Here is a 21,921-nt window from a genome sequence, read left to right on the forward strand (position 1 = left end):
ACAGCCTATTTACCCAGTTTTTATTTTTACACTGAACTGTTCCTTTAAACATGGAAACATTACAGCAAATGTCTCCGACATTGGCGCTTAAGAGTACAGAAAAACAGAGTTCTGTGGCTGTCCAATAATCCTCATTAGAATCAAGCTGGGCAGGTACTGTTCCCATACAGGCTTTGAAGAGATGCGGCACTAAATAACTTTAAAGCAAAGTGAAGAGGAGAGAGCGAGAGAAAAAAAAGTCAGGTAAGCGAGAGAGAGATGGTTCAGCAAAGCAACAGCTATTAAAAGAAACGAGGCACACTAAATCCAGTCAACTGATTAACTTTGCAGCCAAGGGAATGTACACAACACATTATGGTGCCATGGAGCTTAATGGTATTGCTTCCTTCAATTTTTACAGTGGTTTTGGCCTTTTGCATGATGCGATCAGCTTAAAAAAGGAGAAAAGGTTAACCATCCATCACGTTTCCCCCCCTGAGATTCAATTATGACGAATGTTGTACCCAAATTAATCCATGTAGTCTACTTTCAGTGATTAGGCCGATTATTTATAGGATATTTTTCAACACTCCATACCCAGCCTGGCCCTGGCTTGTATTTTTCTAGTGCTGTGTACAAGCTGGCAATAGGCACATGGGGGAATTTGCAGTCCAATTTGTATTCATTATATCTTCTCTCTTTGGTTTTAGAAATCATGTGGGCGAGGTCATTATTCATTGCAACTACTTCACCGAACTAAACTCAAAGTTTTACAAATGAGAAGCCCTTGCAGACTGAACGTTGTTATACGGGCTCTTCATTTAAAAACTGAGCCATCCAACGGACAGCATGTCTTGCAGCTAATATGCCAATGTGTTTCTGTTAATATATATATATATATCTCTTTATTTCATAAAGCAGCTGAAACAATTAGCTGCTATGGGCTGGGTGACCAGATAACATCTGAAATTCCAAAATAAAGAGCCGTAGAATGAAGCATTTGAAAACATCAGAAATACATAAAACAGAACCAATTGCAAACAGTCTTCATGATTGAAGAACAATTTAAAATGTCATCACAAGGGACAGTAACACCAAAAAATATTTAAATATAATGTGCTGTGCCGGTGGCTAAAGCCGAACAATGGGGGCGGAGCAAATAGCATTGGGGGTGGAGCAGTGATCTTGGGGTGGGCATGATGACATCAGAGGCAGGCACAATGATGTTGTGGAGCTATGATGCTGGGTCTGGGTTATTACATCACTTATATTCAAATAGATGGATTTCTGTCCAGTTTTTACAATGTTTTAAATGGGACACAATTCATATTCAATTCATATTCCAGTCTCTTATTTAAATCAGTGCATGGTTGCTGGGGTCATTTGGACCCTAGCAGCTAGATTGCTAAAGTTGCAAAATGGAGTAGCTGCTGAATAAAAATCTAAACAACTCAAAAACCACAAATAATAAAAAAAATAAACCCCATTGCAAATTGTCTCAGAATATCCCTCTCTACATCATACTAAAAGTTAACTCAAAGGTGAACAGCCCCTTTAAGGTATGGAGATGCAAATCTCAGAAATATCTGTTATCCGGAAAGCCCCAGGTCCTGAGCATTGTGGATAATAGGTCACATACATATAAATGCACATACATAACGACTACATGGACACACAAGCAGGTTGGCTCCCTCTGCTAGTTATTGGATGCTCTGCTTTTAATTGTAAAGTCAATCTTCATGCTCACCTGCTTTGCCAGTAGAGGGCGCAAGCTATGAAGGAAGATACAGCATGATCTAATGGCCAGAGGTTTATATTTGGCTGATACATTAAATAGCTTTAAGAAGGGTTTTTTAGCAAGGGAGTGAATACAGGGTTATGGAAGATAGCTCATAGCACAAGTTGATCCAGGGACTAGTCCGATTGGCATCTTGGAGACAGGAAGGAATTTTTTTCCCCTCTGAGGCAAACTGGAGAGCTTTTTTCTTCCTCTGGATCAACTAGCAGTTGGGCAGGTTATATATAGACTTAAAAGTTTGAACTTGATGAACGCGTGTCTTTTTTCAACCTAACTTACTATGTTCTTATATACAGGTCATACTAGGTAAAATTGTTGTACTGTGTCACAAAGCAAAAACAAAACGTGGTATAAAGGTGAATATCAGCTTAAAAAAAGGCAACTAAAATGTTCTGAAAGCTTGCTATGAATATCTTAGTTAACCAATAAAGGTACCACCTTTATACCATTTATACTTTTTGTTATTTTAATGCAGGTCATAGAAATGAGAGTGGCCTTCAACACAAGTTATAACAAATCATTTAAAGTGGACCTGTCACCTACACATAAAAAGCTGTATAACTAAAGTCGTTTGCAAATTAAACATGGAACCCAGATAATTTTTTTTCATTAAAGTATCAATACCTGTTATAAAGGCATTTAAAAATATGAGCTGTCAATCAAATTTTACCTGCCCCGCCTCTATACCCGAGGCATAGAGACGGGGCAGACAAATACTTTCACTTTCCATTCAGCACTTCCTAGCTGTCACTGCTCTCCCCACATTCCCCCTGCCTCCTCACACTCTATAATAGTGTAGGGCAATATGTATGGGCATTAGGTCCCCTATTCGGGCAAATACACAAGATTTTAGGGTGATACACAACTCGTCTTAATAACACAAAATGGCTCCTGCCTGTGTGCTGTGATTGTGTAATTCTGAGATTAAAGGTAACAAAATTTAAATGATAAATGTAGTGTAAGTCAGCTTTATTTTGCTCAACTAACATGATAAAAAAGAATTTGGAATTATTTCTTAGGGTGACAGGTCCCCTTTAACAGAAGCACTCAGCATCAGTTCTAACTGCTGACAGGACTAAGCACTCTTCATCCGGGTATACTTCTTAGGAAAGCAAGCATACGCACACAAACACTTTCACAGGGTTTATATAGTAAAAGAAAATAGATAAATAAAATTGTTTTATAGTCCACCACCTCTCACTAGGGCTGAAAGTTATGCTTACCAACCAGTGCTTAGCAGGCAACAAAAAAAAAAAACCTGTTTGAAAAGTAACATGAATATTTAATAGCAAGGGATAACCTGTCCGAGAGAAAAAGTATAGGTCTGTTATAGAAGGAGAAGTTCCTTCTGTCTAAACCTAATGCTTTTCCTGCTTCTATAAAACATAACAGCGTCTTATAGACATTTATTAATTCCCCCTTGGACTGGAGATAAATGTACCATGACTAATTCCCTCGATACTGGCAAAGGCAGCTGCCATCAACTGGCGCCCTGAAGAAAAGAATTTTTAGATGGTGCCTCAACAGTAAAGAAAAGAAATGCTAATACTATACAGTTTATTGTGGAAAAAAAATATATATAGAGTGTATATTTTGAAACTTAACGATTATGTGTCCCAAATGTACCGAGCGTTTGAGTTTTATTTATTTATTTTTTTTACTCCATCAGGTTATATTTTATTTCAAACAAAACTTAAATCTATTGTGAAATATCCCCGGGGCAGTCCTCTTCTTAAAAGTATGTTAGAGCACAGAAAGTGATTGCAAAAAAATAAATAGGCAAAGAAATTATCTGCCAATCTTTCTCGGAGTGTAAGGGCATGTAAACCTTTGTCCCCATAGAGAGTAAAGCTGAACTGATTATTTTCTTTTTACAGTAAAAAAAATTATATGAAACACAGGATGTCCTTTCCTCAGCAAAATGGGAGCACAATGATACAAACATCTTCTCAACATCCAGCAGTTCGCTTTTAAGGTGGAACGTAGAGTAATTGCAATCATTTGAGGGATGTACAGGTATAGGGTACAGGTATCTACTAACTAGAATGTTTGGAAACTGGGATCTTTCTGTAAATTGGATTACCCTACCTTAAATCTGCTAAAAACATTTCAACAGTATATAAATCTAAAAGGATTATCTTGTCACCAATAGGGATTTCAGCAGCTAAATTACCCTTAGGCACATGTTACAGGTATGGGATCAGTTATTCGGGTATCCATTATTCAGAAAGCTTTGAATTATAGGATGGGCATCTCTCATTAACTCTATTTTAATGAAATAATTAATTTTTTTAAAAATATTTCCTTTTTCTCTGTAATAATAAAACAATAGCCAAGTTTAATATGATGAATCCTTATTGGAGGCAAAACAATTCTATTGGGTATCATTAATGCTTAAATAATTTTTTTTTAGTAGATTAAGGGCATGGAGATCTAAATTATGGAAAGAACCCGTATCCAAGAAAAACCGAGTTCCGAAACATTCTGGATAACGGGTCCCATACTTGTGCTGTTTTATCATTAAAGGGAAAAAGAAAATCACTTTCAAAAATTAGCACTATTTCCTTCTAATCAGTGGAGTAAGAGCGCTCTCAGCCCACCTGCAAAAAATCTTCAGAGGGGCGCAGCGCACTCCCATTCTCATCCTCCGGCCCACATCCTGCCCAGACTCTGCCCGCTTCCCTGCCCATACTGAGCCCACTTACCGCCAGGTCTGGACTAAGATTCAAAATAGGCCCTGGCATTTCAGGTACACAGAGGCCCAAACAGGCCACACAGCAGCCCAAACAACCCCCCACCAGCCCAATATATAGTGACTGTCTATGGCAATTTACAGCAGCATTTGCTAGAACCCACAGATTGCCAGTCCGGGCCTGCTTCCTGTCCAGATTGAGCCCACTTCCCCCGGCCTTACTGATCCCACTTCTCACCCAGACTGACACCACTTCCACCCAAGACTGAGCTCACTTCCTGCATAGACTGAGCTCACTTCCTGCATAGACTGAGCCCACTTCCTGCCCAGAATGAGCCCACTTCCCGCCTAGACTCCGCCTACTGCTCCATGCAGACATGCTCTGCTTCCCCACTGCAGTTAAGAGAGCAGGTAGGGATGGGGGATTCTTGTTGGCTATAGAGGAAGCAGACCCCGCAATCCGGGCCCCCCTTTTCGCTAGGCCTCCCGGCGACTGCAGGGTCTGCTTCCTCTATTGTTACACCACTGCTTCTAATTGAGTCTATGGGAGATGGCCTTACTGTAATTCAGATAAGTTTCCAGATAAGGTATCCCTTACCTGCATAAGTTCCTCCTGCAACTCTCACAAGCTAAATCATGTGCAGCTTGCTACTGCTACTAAGCACCTGATTCTATTAAGTCAGGTGTTCACTGGCACGTCACATGTGACTCATCATGGCTGCCATCGACTTCTTCCTAGCTTGAGTAAAAGGCACCTATAGGGATTTTGAGATGGTGTGGGTCAGCTTGTTAAAGTACAAATTCACATATTCTCTCCATCTTCTGACAATAAAGTACAGTTTTTACTCAAGCATTTAAATTTGTATTACATTGAAGATTATTTCTAAAATCAGTTAATGGTTTTTCAGAACTACAAAATAATTTCAGAAAGTAATGATTATTGTTATGCTATGCCATAAACTTTTATACCACGAGTTCTCAATCTACTGAATTGCTTGCAAACTATCAACAATAACGATCACAGTTATATTGAAAATTAATTTTATATGATGAATAAAAACCATGCTATGACCTCATCAGCTGTATCGTGTCCTGTTAAAGGAATTGTTCAGTGTAAAAATAAAAACTGTGTAAATAGATAGGCAGTGCAAAATAAAAATGTTTCTAATATAGTTAGTTAGCCAAAAATGTAATGTATAAAAGCTGGAGTGACTGGATGTCTAACATAATAGCAAGAACACTACTTCCTGCTTTGCAGCTCTCTTGGTTTCCACTGATTGGTTAGCAGACAGTAACCAATCAGTGACTTGAGGGAGGGCCACATCTTCATAACAGTTTGATTTTTGAATCTGAGCTGAACAGTTATGTCCCATGTGCCCCCCCCCCCCATCAAGTCGCTGACTAACTCAGAGTTAGAGAGCTGAAAACAGGAAGTTAGGCTCTGTTCCGTTCAGGCCCGGATTTGTGGAAAGGCCACCTAGGCCCGGGCCTAGGGTGGCAGGATTTTAGGGGGAGGCATGCTGCCCAACCACACCCACATTGGTTCAGAAACACTGGGTAAATGCAGGAGATAATAGTTTTTTAAATTGCGTGTGCACCAATCCCCATTGCTCTAGTCCTGATGATGAATAAAGGGAGAGGACAGGGGTGATGCATGTAAGCGGGCCTAAGGGTGCCTGCTAGGTAAATTCGGCCCTGGTTCCGTTAGACATCCAGTCACTCCAGACTTTATACATTCAATTTTTGGCTAACTATATTAGAAACATTTATTTTGCACGGCCTATCTATTTATCCAGTTTTTATTTTTACACAAGGCACAGCGGTGAGGGGCAGACTGAAATGGACACCCCCACTCCCCTGGTATAAGACGTATGCTGCATAATGGTCTGTTTTTAAGCAATCGCAGCATGTGATTTGCTGACTTAAAAACATAGCTAAAGAAATTGGCTAAGGCAATCTAGGTATGTTATTGGCTGGACAGGAAAACACTGCTTGGCTGATTTTAAAGCAAATCAGCAAGCCCTGTAGGGTCCTTGGGACCCAGTGATAAATATATTATGTTGGAATGTGCTGAAAGGCTTCAAAGAATTTCAGTGGAGCTTATGTTCATATGGGGCAGTGTGTGGTATGTCAGCTTATTATGTGCACAAAGCATAACCTTCCATGCACAGCACTTGCTACGGCAGATAAGAGATGTCACAAAGGAAACAAGGGTAATAAGAACAGAATATTTAAAACAACTAGAGGTGCAAGTGAGGCTTTTCCACAACTAAAGGGAAAATACACTCTAGTTCTTTAATATTCTTTTCTAATAAAAGGACTAAGATTTATTGGCTTAGGTAGGAATCTATTAAATCTGTATATTTATGCTTATTCTCACACAGGTATGGGACCTGTTATGCAGAATGCTTGGGACCTAAGAGGTTTCCATATAACGGATCTTTCCATAATTTGGCTCTACTAAAAAATATATCAAAAATGTATAAAACCCAAAAATGCTATACTTCTATGCCAAAAAGAATGTGGCAATGAAATGGATGAGCCCCCTTCCTCCACAGGTCCAACAATGGTTCCGTATAATAAATAGTATCCTGCCAGTTATCAAACTAACCTATTTGGCCAGACGTTGCCCCCAAAAGTTTGATAAGGTTTGGGACCCCTGGCTGGATGTCAACCAACCTCACAATACATTTGTTTTTTGGATGGTGTCAGTGATCCCCATTGGAAAGCTGGAAAGAGTCTGAAGAGGAAGGCCAATAATTAAACAATAAAAAAAATGAAGACCAACTGAAAAGTTGCGTAGAATAGGCCATTCTATAACAATACAACACAATAACTTAAATTAACAGTGAACCAACCCTTTTGATAACTATTTTTTTTATAGATAGAGCAGCTCAAAAGTATTACCCCACTCATTAAAGGAGAACTCCACCTAAACATAACTTAAGCTTTTTTTTAAAAGTAAACAATTTCTAGCAACTTTGCAATATACATCAATTAAAAAATATGCAGACTTTTCATGATTTTAATGGTTTCTGACAGTTCCCTAAGCCTAGCCCCTTGCTCTTCTACTGATCTGTCTGACTACTTTGCTGAGCTGGCTGATTACTGTTACTTTGTATCAACAGCCATCTGTCCTTAGCCTGCATCCTCCAAACCCCATAATTCCCTGCACACGTGACTTCAATAAGGAAAGGAACATCACAGTGCAATGCATTGTGGGTTATGTAGTTCCTGCATGTTGTCTGTAAGCTGTGGAGAAGTTGTTACAATTTGTAACATCAGTGTTTTAGTCTCTCCTTCCCTGCCAGGATTTCAAATGATGCAGAAAGAGAAGAACTGTTAAACAGATGAATTGTAGCATAGAAAATGGCATTTATTCATACTTTTTGAAGAAACAGTTAACTGTGATTGGTATATTAGGAGTTTCTGTGTTATGCGGGCCTCTTTATCAAATTTTTGTTTGGAAGCCGGAGTTCCCCTTTAAGGAGTGCTGTGTATTACCATAAAGAGAAAACATAGGGCAACCCAACTTCTGATACTCTGTTGTAACCTAGAAGTTTGGGGTCCTGAAGATAGTCAAGGAGCCCAAATTTCATAATAGTTTCAGTGTTCCTTTAAGAGCTGTGCTAAAATATAGAATTTCCTATATGGTACTGAATTCATTATCTGGAACCCATTATCCGGAACCCATTATCCAGAATTAAAGCAAACAAATATTCAATTTTGACCGATGTAAGTGAAGTAAACTAATCCTTTCAATGGCAAAAAAATCAGATTTGTTTGTTTTATCCCCATTATCCAGGAAACCCCAGGTCCCAAGCATTCTGGATAACAGATCATCCCACACCTGCACTTTTAATGGTCACTGCTGCTAATGCATTCCTGTGCTGCAGCTCAAGACCCCTTGTATAAGTACTAGTGAAAGAAGGATGAAGAAACTGATTGGATTGTTAATGTGAATGGAAGTGGCTGTGCTACAAGGTCAGAAATGCAGAAAAGGCAGATGCAGATACAATAATGCTGTAAGATTCGAAAGTTATATAATATATATATATCTATAGTGAATAAAGTACTCTGTATTGTAAAATATAAGGATATTATAAGTCACTGAGGCGTTCCATGAAACTCAGAGGTTACTTAATATCCTCATATTTTACAACAAGGGGTACTTTATTTATTATAATACACAAGTTTTAGTGAGTCGTGACAAAAATGACATCACTACTCGCCGTTTATAAAGGATTACATCACTACTCACCGTTTATAATTATATATATATATATATATATATATATATATATATATATATATATATATAAATATACTGTATATATACACTCAAGGCCGAAACGTTGGAAATGCATCTAAGAATAAAATAACACTGTTTTATTCACTGGAAAATGGAGTGCGAGTCCTTCTATCTTCTTATATAATGAAAATTGACCAACGCACCCAAAGCAACTAAAAATCTGGTAAGAGTGCATACACACAAAGACTTGAGTCTTGACTTAAGGTATGAAGATCCAAATTAGAAAAAGATCTGTTATTCGGAAAACCCAAGGTCCTGAGCATTCTGGATAACGGGACCCATACCTGTAATAGGAAAGGAAAGGTTTGACAGATATGCCAGGTGCTAGCATTTCTCCTTGGGAAGTTATGCTTAACCGGCAGGGCCTATTTTAGGCCTCAGAGGGGATAGGCCGGAGGTATTTAGTGATTGAGGCCAAAACATGTTCTTGTACTTTGTCAATTAAAAATATATTACGGATTAGTATGTTGTTTGCATTTACACAAAGTACAATCCCCATTACTGCCTGACAGCTGAAGGACGGAGGGCAGCAAATAACCACTAGTGTTTTACATTGTCTCCCCCCCCCCCAGTTAGCCTTCTGGCGTTGCCTCCTCTAACTCCGGACATTCCTTTGCCTTCTGGCAATCTGGACATTCTCATTCCTATAAACTACTGACTGGCAGAATTTGTGATGACACCAAAAGTGAATGAAGATGTTTAAACAAATTGCACAGTTGTATTGTGAACATAGACACTACATGGCAATCTCTGCCCTATACAGTTAACAAGATAAGTCTGGATCGGCAAACAAAGGAAAAACTGACTAGTAAAGTAATAAATTAATGCTGGACAGAGACCAAGAGTACCTGCTTTAGATTCAGAGTCAGCAGTTCAGTGCGCCGGCTGCTTCCAGAAAACTCTGGCATTGCTGCTTGCGGTTACAAGTAGAATTTTGGGTGATTATAATGCATAGTTATCATTATGCTTCAAAATAACATTACCATATTAAATAAAGACCTTTCACCGGCAAACTAAACACAGAGAATGAGTTTAAAGGGAACTAAAGGTAAAGCAGCAGCAAGCCAATTTAAAGTGGGCTGTCAGCAAGGATTTTGACTCAAATTTGACTGTTCTATTGGTTCCTTTTGACCATATCTTAAAGGGGTTGTTCGCCTTTATTTGAACTTTTAGTATGAGGTAGAGAGTGATACAATTTGCATTAGGTTTTAATTTTTTATTATTTGCGGTTTTTGAGTTATTTAGCTTTTTATTCAGCAGTCTTGCAATTTCACAAATCAGGTTGCTAGGGTCCAAATTACCCTAGCAACCATGCATTGATTTGAATAAGAGACTGAAATATGAATAGGAGAGGGTCTAAATAGAAATAGGAGTAATAAAAAGTTGCAATAACCATAGACTTGCAAAGCATTTGTTCTTAGATGGGGTCAGTGACCCCCATTTGAAAGCTGGAAGGAGTCTGAAGCAGAAGGCCAACTACAAAAGCTATACTACAAAATGAATAATGAAGACTAATTAAAAAGTTGCTTAGAAATGGCTATAATATAATTTAACTTTAAAGAGATACTGACACCAGAAATTAAACTCTTTTTATTTTACATCAAGGGGCCAATTCATTAACGTCGGGTGAAGGATTCGAAGTAAAAAAACTTCGAATTTCGAAGTGTTTTTTGGGCTACTTCGACCATCGAATGGGCTACTTCGAATCGAAGGATTCGAACTAAAAATCGTTCGACTATTCGACCATTCGATAGTCGAAATACTGTCTCTTTAAGAAAAAACTTCGACCCCTAGTTCGCCACCTAAAAGCTACCGCACCCAATGTTAGCCTATGGGGAAGGTCCCCATAGGCTTGGCTAAATTTTTTTGGTCGAAGAATAATCCTTCGATCGTTGGATTAAAATCCTTCGAATCGTTCGATTCGAAGGATTTAATCGTTCGATCGAATTCCTTCCTTATTCCTTCGATCGCAGTTTTTGCGCAAAATCCTTCGACTTCGATATTCGAAGGATTTTCATTCCCAGTCAAATATCGAGGGTTAATTAACCCTTGATATTCGACCCTTGATGCATCGGCCCCCTAATATAATGTTGCCTTTGAAAGCTTATAACTTATAACTTTGCCATAAAGTATTTGCAAAATGCTTTTACATTACCTGTCTGATGCCCCATGTTCCTGTATGAGGGGGCTGCCATATTTGTACAGCACGAGTCCGTTAGCATTAGAATCTCTAACGGACAGGCTGAGATGGGACAATCAGGTTTAGAAACTTCAAGTAACAATAACTTACAAAAACAAACCTCTCAGCAAAAAAACGATCAACATGACCTATAGGTAATGTAAATTCATATTTTAAAAAGTAGTTTTTTAGTGTCAGTATCACTTTAAGTTAATATAAAGGTGAACCACCGATTTAATACGTAGGGGCAGATTTATCAAGGGTCGAAGTGAATTCGAGGGAATTTTCGAAGTTAAAAAATTCGAAATACGAAGTAATTTTTTTGGTTACTTTGACCATTGAATAGGATACTACGACTTTGAATTCGATTAGAAGTAAAACCGTTCGACCATTCCATAATCGAAGTACTGTCTCTTTAAAAAAACGTTGATTTCAATACTTCGCCAAATTAAACCTGCTGAAGTACTATGTTAGCCTATGGGGACCTACTACAGCATTTTTGTACTAGAAAAACCATGTTTTTGGAAGTCGAAGTAAAATCATTCGATCGATCGCTGAAATCCTTCGAATCGTTTCGAATCAAACCATTTTACTTCGACTGCAAAACGGTCAAATTCGGTGAAAAAACCTGCGACTTAGATATTCGAAGTCGAAGTAAAGCCTTTCAACCCTTGATAAATCTGCCCTGAAGTGTGGGCAGACCCTTATTATTTTCAGGGATCTAAATCTCGCAACAACTTTTCCCAAAACTATGGTTATGGTATGCTTTCACAATAAAATCTAAATATGGATAATATTATTGGCTTTGGCTCCAGCATATCCATTTACAGATCCAAGAATCCAGGAATGCATTTACTTCAATGATCAGTTCAACAGCCTGCCCATAGTCTAACCAACAGCTCCAAAGTACTTGAAGTTCTCCAGTAATTTGGTTCTGACTTTAAAGGGATTCTGTCTTGATTTTTATTTCTAAATTACCCTGTTACACTGCAAATAATTCACTCTACAATATACAATTTCATTCCTGAACCACCAAGTGTATTTTTTTTAGTTGTAATTTTGGTGTGTAGACAAATAATCTCTGTAATGCTGACATAGTACCTTGTATGTGATCCTAAGATTTAATTCATCTTTATTAGTGGTAACACAATCCTATTAAAATATGGAGAGTCAAATTACAGAAGATCCCTTATGTGATATAGAAAAAGTCCCTTAAGGGTCAGGGCACACGCTCAGATTTGGGGAGATTAGTCGCCCGGTGACAAACCTCCTCTTCTTTGGGTGACTAATCTCCCCGAACTGTCTCCGCCCAGCTAGAATGCAAAACGCCGGTGGGACGGCAGTTGGATCGCTTTGTTTTCTGAAGTCGCCCGAAGTTTCCTCGTGAATGCCATCCATCCGGTGATTTACATTCTTGCCAGCGGGGAGGAAGTTCGGGAAGATTAGTTGCCCTGAAGAAGAGGCGGTTTGTCGCCGGGCAACTAATCTCCCCGAATCGGAGCATGTGCCCTGACCCTAAATATATATACAGCCATGAGATCTGTTATCCGGAAACCCATTGTCCAGAAAGCTCTGAATTACAGGAAGGCTGTCTCACATAAACTCAATTTTAACAAATAATTATAAATTTTAAAAATGATTTCCTTTTCCCCTGTAATAAGAACAATGTGTTAAGAAAAATAAAATGGCGGTAACTATTGGAAAAATGATACATTTCTATTTAGCCACTCTGAAGTTAGCATATCAAAGTTTGGACTCTAAGTTTGCCATGTCTGTTTACATTAGATGCCATGTCTGTTTATACAAGTAAAGGACCTGTTATATAGAATGCTTGAAACCTAGCCTTTTTCGCATAAGGGATCTTTGACTCTCCATATTTTAATAGGATTGTGCTGCCACTAATAAAGGCGAATTAAATCGTAGGATCACGTACAAGGTACTATGTCAGCATTACAATATTAAAATAAAGTCTAGGGGAAATTACCTTTCTGTAATTCGGCGCTTTCTGGATAACGAATCCCATACCTATACAACCTAGGGATTTGCATCGACTGTATTACATGCCCCAGGGATCTGCTCCAAATGCAGAACTAGGGCCCACGGGTTTCCTTAGATATATAATTTATTATGACCTTTACAATAGCTTTGAGCGTGAGGAGGTGATTAAAAAAACTATGGTCAAAACAATATAGGAGCAACAGCCCCCCTCTTTGTTACTAAGCTGAATTCAGTCACATTTATTTGGAGAAAAAAACTATTTTTGACTGCAAAAACACATTCATACGGTTGTCCTAACAAGCTCTTTTGGAAAGTAGCATAGGCTATATGATAGCATATTGACATTTACAGCTTAATGTAGATTCGATGTTACTAGAGGCTTCTGCACTATCCACTGTAAACTCTTTTTGATAGGACAATAAAAGATGTTTGGGTTATGCCTCCAGCCTGCATGGCGTTCCTCTAACATATGCACCGCACACTTCACTGCTAACTTTCAGGTCTTCTTTTTTTAATTAAACGAAACAAACTACCAGCAGAAAACTAGGAGCAAAACAGATGAGACGATACAAAAAAGAACCAGTTCACAAATTGCTTCATAACGTGCATCTGTTTATGGCTAAACATTTCTGGTTAGAAATGTTTTATTTATTTGAAGTCGTTTTATTGAAACCAATAAAAGGTTGGAGATTTTCAACTAACTTCCATCCTGGTATGAAATCATAACAGCTGCCCTGCTTAATTCAATGCTAACATTGCCCGGAGATACATTTCCACTGAATCCCAAAAAGCGATTGCTATAAACACCCAGATGGCTAATTTTATCACAGGACACATAGACTCAGTATTCCAATGCTGCTTTTATTTTTACAGCTCTCAAACAGCACAAAAAAAAAAAAAAAAGGACGAGGGACAAAGGCACAGACAAAATGTCAAACTACTAATGCAACAGAAAGCATTTCATGTCGTGGTAAATCGCTTGGCAAATAGAATTGTTCAGATCTCAACTGGAGGACTTTACGGATGGAATTTGAAGAGACGTCAATAGTTGCAGAACAGGAGATGATTTAATAGATATGAATAGTCGCTGCAACAGAGATTAACAAAACTGAGCTGAAAAAGGCAGTGAAATTAACATCGACAAGACCCCCATGCTAATAACACTGAAAAACTAACTAACGCATTGATAGGAGAGCGGATAAAGGCAAACATATGATTGGATGAAACGTATTGGAACTTTTGCACGTATGAATTTGATGATACCAGGATAACTTTCAGGCCTCCATATATTGACCCATTTTCACTAGCGATGGGCAAATTTCTCCAGTTTTGCCGAAAAATTCGCGAAAAAGCATGAAATCGGAAAGTTCACAAAATATAATCTTAACATTCAAAAGTTTTCACGCAAAAATCCGTGCAATTCGACCGTTTTCACAAAAAAATCTAGCAATTCGAATGTTTTCAGGGAAAAATCGTGCAATTTGAACGTTTTCACTATAATCGTATAACTCGAACATTTTCACTAAAAAAAAAACCGAGCAATTTGAACGTTTTCACAAAAAAATCGTGTAAGTCGCAAATTGATGCCAATTGACAAAGTTTTCACTAAAATCGATCAACTCGAACATTTTCACAAAAAAAATAGAGCAATTCGAACATCTTCACAAAAAAATCGAGTAATCTTAACATTTTCACGAAAAAAATCGAGCAATTTGAATGTTTTCACGAAAAGATTGTGAAAATCGGAAATTGACACCGACGAATTTTCACCGGCGAATTTTCGCGGGAGATTCTCGAATTTATTCACGGCGGAAATTCGTCACAAATTCGTGCCAGGCGAATTTATTCACCCATCACTAATTTTCACCAATGTAATTTGAGCACCAGGGCACATCAAGGCATTATAAAAACTACCCATCAGCAACATCTAACTATTAATGAAAACAGTTGTGTTTTTTTCAGCAGTGTTAGTTGACTTTGGAATAGGGTTGCCACCTTACCGGCCAGGCTGGTAAAAATGTCGGCAGATCCCAATGTTATTAATAGGGAAAAAAGATAAAGGAAGGCCGGTATTTTTTTCCAGAAAAGGTGGCAACCCTACTTTGGAACCATCTATAACTATCTACCAGCTAAACTCCATTAATGTTATACAGGTATGGGATTCGTTATTCGGAAACCTGTTATCCAGAAAGCTCCGAATTAAGAAATGGCTGTCTCAGACAGACTCCATTATAATGAAATAATGCAAATTTCCTTTTTCTCTGTAATAATAAAACAGTAGCTTGTACTTGATCCCAACTGAGATATAGTTAATCATTAGTGGAGGCAAAACCAGCCTATTGGGTTTATTTAATGTTAACATGATTTTCTAGTAGACTTAAGGTATGAAGATCCAAATGATGGAAAGATCCATTATCTGGAAAACCCCAGGTCCCAAGCATTCTGGATAACAGGTCCCATAACGGTCTGTACCCACAAAAAATTTCAGTCTCCAAAAGTAGTAATGACAAACGCATCTACTAGTATATAGTGCCTGGGTGTGGGGGGCAAGGGCATCTTATCCAATCAAAAATATGAACTGAAGCAGTTGTTACCCTTTCTCTTTCTTTTTCAGTTACCTGTGTATAATAACTTCTTGAGCTTCTTAATTTGACTAGAGTCTAAGTTAATATTATAGTCCCCACTTGACCACTTGAAAAGGAGGAGCGCTAACACCTGGGCTTACAGAAAGTTTTTCTGGTAACCATGATGGGCTAGCCAAGAAAAATGTTCGCTACTGTATCTGGTTGGACTTACTAAAAATTTGACCACTAGACTTTTAGGGTAAGGGCACATGGGCATATTCAGGGAGATTAGTCTCCCCGGCAACAAATCGCCTCTTCTTCGGGGGGCAACAATCTCCCCCGAACTGCCTTCCCGCCTGCTTTAATGAAAAATCGCCAGTGGGATAGCACTTATGGCGATTCGTTTTCCGAAGTTTCCTCATAAGGCAACTTCTGGCGAATTCGAAAACGAAGCATGTTTTTAACTGCCTCAACACAGGACCGAGAAGGCAGCTATAACTGGGGATGATTCATTCCACATATCGACCATAAAATGGTCATTGCCATGGACTCTCCCGCCACCTCTGAATGCTGAAAAGCTCCAAAATCCCGCTTAAAGGGAAAGGCCATAGAAAAAGGCAAAGTCATTTAAAATGCATGAAATAGCTGTGAGGAACACATGATAATTGAATTATGTAATATGTTCATCTTAATTTCCATAGAATTTTTACAATGTTTACCTGCTTTGAACAGCGTGATTTAATTTATATTCCTTTGTTCATGTTAGACAGATTAAAAAAAAAAAAGGCAATGGAAGCGCCTATTAGGCTTGTAGCAGTAAACAGATTATCGCTATTTTGGGCCATTACAACTCATTTTGGATTTGCAGTTATATAGATTTCCACTTGTTCTTCACAGAGAAATAGAAGACACCATTTGTACAACATTGTTCCCTATAGATTTTAATTTAGAATTTTATGTCCTGGATATCAACTTTTATAGTTAATAAAATTAAAAGCTGTGATTGATATCCCGTTTTTTTCATAGCTAAAGGGGAATAATGTAGTTCAGGAAAGGGGGGGGGATTTTGTTCCAGTTGTAAAGCAAATTTGCCTTCTGCTCTCTTATTATATTTATTTTCACCCAAGGTTGCCACAACAGCAAAAGAATAAGCAGGAGAAGACATTACTAGTTATCACCACACTTGTCATTGTCAAAGAGAGAAAAGGAGATCTTAATTAGGAACGGAAAGAAGCCACTGTTACAAGTGTGTAACACAAGGTATAATTAGCTTAGGTAGGTTAGGTAGGAAGCAACTATCTGATTTACTTCCACAAATAAAAAAAAACCAGCTTGTAACCTGTTTGTTTCCAGTTGTAAAATGAAACTGTAATAATGCAATGCCACATACCTGCCTTTAGAATAAGCTACCGCTAAAAAAATAAACACTATAAGGCCAATTGTATGTGGACACCCCTCCTATTTATTGCTATTGTTTTTCTGTATGAAATCGTGTGTTTCCAAGGAAAAATGTAGAAAACGATAGCCAGCCAGCACATGGATCAGGTAAATCATTACAATCCTTGGGGGCGGGTGCCCTATCACTCGTCACCCCCAATGGATTGGAACATTCATTTTAAAGGGATACTGTCATGGGAAAAAACATTTTTTTCAAAATGAATCAGTTAATAGTGCTGCCCCAGCAGAATTCTGCACTGAAATCCATTTTTCAAAAGAGCAAACAGATTTTTTTATATTCAATTTTTAAATCTGACATGCGGCTAGACATATTGTCAATTTCCCAGCTGCCCCAAGTCATGTGACTTGTGCTCTAATAAACTTCAATCACTCTTTACTGCTGTACTGCAGGTTGGAGTGATATCACCCCCTCCCTTTCCCCCCCCAGCAGCCAAACAAAAGAACAATGGGAAGGTAACCAGATAACAGCTCCCTAACAGAAGATAACAGCTGCCTGGTAGATCTAAAGGTGGCCATACACGGATAGATCCGCTCGTTTGGCGATGTCGCCAAACGAGCGGATCTCCCTCCGATATGCCCACCTTGAGGTGGGCAATATCGGGCTGATCCGATCGTGGGCCCTAGGGCCCAACGATCGGATCCTAGCGTTCGCCAAACGGGCGGTCGGATCGCGGGACCGCATCAACGAACAGATGCGGCCGCGATCCGACGGGATTTTTAATCCCATCTGATCGAGATCTGGCCGACTTTCGGCCAGATCTCGATCGGGGAAGCCCGTCGGGGGCCCCCATACACGGGCCAATAAGCTGCCGACTCGGTCTGTCGGCAGCTTTTATCGGCCCGTGTATGGCCACCTTAAGAACAGCACTCAATAGTAAAATCCCATGTCCCACTGAGACACATTCAGTTACATTGAGAAGGAAAAACAGCAGCCTGCCAGAAAGCATTTCTCTCCTAAAGTGCAGGCACAAGTCACATGACATGGGGCAGCTGGGAAATTGACAAAATGTCTAGCCCTGTCTAGATTTCAAAATTGAATATAAAAAATGGATTTCAGTGCAGAATTCTGCTGGAGTAGCACTATTAACTGATTCATTTTGAATTTTTTTTTTTTTTCCCATGACAGGATCCCTTTAAGCTGCCGAAATGAATTTTGGCCAGTGTGCCAACAACTGCATCAGCTCAATTTGTCCAAAAATGTGGGTAGTCAAATGGGGTCCAGATACACAGATTTAGCAATTTAGTCTACCCATTATTTATCAAAGGTCTGCCTCTCATTTTATAAATCGTGCTTACAGCAATGGGTATATTTCTATCCTCCATGGAAGATGTCTTGCAGGACCTTGGTTTTGGTTGAAGATCTGTATTGTTTGTCCAATTTTTTGTCATAGGATTCCAATCCAATGCAAAGATGCCAAAGCCTAGATCTGCAGTAGCAACATTTAAGTTTGTTTATAACCAAAAGCAGCAAAATTAAAGGAAAACTATACCCCCAAAATCAATAAGTGGCATATTAAAGAATCTTACCAAACTGGAATATACATTTTTGTAAATATTGCCCATTTACATCATTTCCCTTGAGCCACATTTTATGATATTCTCTGTGCTGCCTCCGGGATCACCAGACCAGAAATACTACAACTCTAACTGTAACAGGAAGAAGTGTGGAAGCAAAAGACACAACTCTGTCTGAGTGTTAATTGACTGATGTGACCGAACAAGTATGGTTTGTTTGGTTTATCTATGTGCACCATGAATTCTAAGATCCCAGGGGGCAGCCCTTAGTCCTTAAAATGGTAATTTTCTATTTAGGATTACCCAATGGCACATACTACTAAAAAGGTATACTGTATTTCAGGTACGGGACCCGTTATCCAGAAAGCTCCAAATTACGAAAAGTTTGTCTCACATAGACACGATTTTGTCCAAATAATCCAATGATTTACCTTTTCTCTGTATTAATAGAACAGTACATTGTACTTGATCCAAACTAAGATATAATCAATCTTTTTTTCGATTTAATTTATTTAATGTTTAAATGATTTTCTAGTAGGCTTAAGGTATGAAGATCCAAATTACAGAAAGATCAGTTACCTAGAAAGCCCCAGGTGCCAAGCAACAGATCGCATACCAGTCCGGTATTATCAAAATAATTTGTTTACATTAAGCAGGGTTTTACATAGGAGCTGTTTTATGCAATATATTTTATAGAGACTTACATTGTTCAGGGGTATAGTTTCCTTCAAGCAGGACTCTCCAGCGGGGACAACTATACAGGAGTTTGGCTAGGTCAAGTTATATCTAAACCACATGCAAGTTTCAGGGCTCTGAACAAATATAATAAAATGTTCAAGAAAATAGTCTAGCAATAGCATTCTCAGCTGTTACTGGTCACCTGGCTGGCCCTATAGGGGACAAGTAAACTAAATTTTCAAGGGTATGTACAAAATGGATTACAGTCAATAGAGATGACAAAACAAATTCCATTGAGTATAACCATTAAATAAATATTGATAAAATTCACAAATTTACCTTAGGATTGGTTCGCTGCTGAAGCCTTCTTTCTTCTCTTTCCCTTTGTAATCTCTCAAATTCTTCTCTGATCTCAGCTGCTGTTCGTTTCCTTTCTACAACCTAAACAAAAAGATCATTTTGCATGAATGTAACTAATGTAGAAAGATCAAAAACTGGAAAAAAACCTTTGAAAATCTAAGAAAGCAATAAATAATAAAAGAGCATTATATCAAATAAATAAGCTATGAGAGCCAAAGAACCTGAAGTCCTCAAGAACTTCTTCAAAGACCTAGTAGAACAATAAAACAACAAAGATTCTAGCAGAGCAAATGATAAGGTGCGAGTGAATTAATTCTGCATTAGGATTCATGCAAGGCAGAAAATTCTCATGTTTGAATACCACATCATAAATTTTTTTATTGCATGTGGAATGCAATCGAAGGAAATTTGGCAAGCGCTCAGCATTTTAAAAGCATCCTTGTCCGGACGTGTTTCATATCCAAAGATCCGTAGTGATAGGCATTGTTTCACATCATATCAAACAGCTTTTTAAACACAATCCCGGAAATGACATCATTAATTAAAATAAATCAGATTGTTAACCCTTAAACATATCATTGTTGCTGTCAATTAACCTGATCTGAAATAGAGCTTCAGGGTGATGCACCGGACCACTAGTCTTATTTGGTGAGTACGTTCTCCTATCTAAGGTCCATGTTTTGTTAAAGTGTATGTGAACCCTTGAGCGTGGGACCTGGGGTATACACATACCATTTTGGAAGTAAAAAGAGGGACAAAAAATTTTACCATGTTCATTTTACAAAATTTGGCAGGTTATGAAAGTTTGAAAATAATTCTCCTTATCTAAACTGTTTTTTTGTGTCTCAAAATTGTTAAAAAGTATCTTATTTGCACCTGTTAGCTGTTCTGTGCTCTCTGCTAAAAGCCAATTAAGTTAGAAAAAGGGACAGTTGGGAGGTATGTACAGATGCAGCCAAGTGGCTTCATCTGTATACACACCCAGGTCAGAGATTTAATTGGGTGAGCAGATTAAACTATATAGGGAATTTATCACTACGCAAATAGAAATTTTAAAATTCGAATTTATTTTTTGTATGTCTAATATGAACTAAGCTGTATTTTTTGACATATTGAATGTGGACCCTCCAATGCATAAAATGCTTTTAAGGTTAAGGAAATAAACAAAAGAGATCCTGGATACTAGCAAACTACAAAGTAATGCATGTGTGTGTTTCTTTGGATATTGATATATTTGTGAAAATTTTACTGGTCCTTTTATCATACTTCAACAGTTTGAATGTTATGTACTGTGTGTCATGCCCTACTAATCCTGTCTGACCACGATGTGTGTTATCTGCCAGCTCCTGAAGTATCATTAGAATGGTAAATGCCCATGTATTAAAAAAAGGGAGAAATGTATGAATCCAAGCAGCCGGGCAATAGAAAATTACAGTACAAATGGGGTCAAAACCGAAACTGTCAAGTATTAAAAAAAAAGCATAGCGCAAGAAGAACAAAAAAAAAAAAATGGAGCACAGAAGAGGTTGTGTGAACTAAAAGCATAAAAATAAAAAACAGCAAAAGTCAGAAGTCACTGAAACTGAGAAAAAGCAAAACCTCTCCCAACTAGACCGAATTAATCAATTATAATAAGTAGGGCTAAATAAGGGAAACACCAGCAGTCTCTTGTCACTGCTTTCTCGTGTTATCATTAGCTGCAATGCTCATGTGAGCTCTGAAATTGAATGACACAGTAATCGCATGTTCAACATCCATACCAATTCATATCGGGGTGTCATCCATGGATCAGAAGATGGCAATGAAAAGCCAAGCCTGGAATGTCAAGAATCCTACAATGGCCTAAGTTTGCCTGAACTGTAACTGACATATATATGAAATGTCTTGCTTCCATGAAAATGCACAAACAAATAAAAAATATTTTTCTTTTCATGATTGTTAGTTCAGAGTAACTGAAGCACCCATACAAAATACTCATTTAAGAATTTCTAACATTTTTGCTTGGAGTTGAAATTTCTTCTATAGTCTTGTACTATATCCTTGCTCATAAACCAAATGTACCTTGGGATCTAGTGCACTGGTCTCTATTAGGAAACATGATTTTATACAATTGGTATAAATTCTTTTTAGAGCTAGGAACCAATTTACCCTTAAAGGAGTGGTCCACATTTAGGTTAACTTTTGGTATGTTTTTGAATATTTTAATAGACTTTTCAATCAGCCTTTATTTTTTATAGGTTTTTAATTATTTGCCTTTTTCTGGGGACACTGACCCCACTTAAAAAACAAATGCTCTGAAAGCCTACAAAAGCATTGTTATTGCTACTTTTTATTCTTTCAGGCCCTCTCCTATTCATATTAGAGTTTCTTATTTAAATTAACGCATGG

The 21,921-nt window shown here is 38.1% G+C and overlaps 1 protein-coding gene across 1 annotated transcript in view; it reads right to left on the reverse strand.

Annotated features, from left to right (window-relative positions):
* Positions 1 to 21,921, reverse strand: part of dnajc11.S (DnaJ heat shock protein family (Hsp40) member C11 S homeolog) — a 111,002-nt gene that overhangs the window by 41,701 nt on the left and 47,380 nt on the right. Inside the window, 1 exon segment of the mRNA NM_001092573.1 lies at positions 19,513 to 19,614. Within this exon segment, the coding sequence (NP_001086042.1) occupies positions 19,513 to 19,614 (102 nt within the window).

The sequence above is a fragment of the Xenopus laevis genome, chromosome 7S (genome assembly GCF_017654675.1).
Source record: "Xenopus laevis strain J_2021 chromosome 7S, Xenopus_laevis_v10.1, whole genome shotgun sequence".
NCBI lineage: Eukaryota > Metazoa > Chordata > Amphibia > Anura > Pipidae > Xenopus > Xenopus laevis.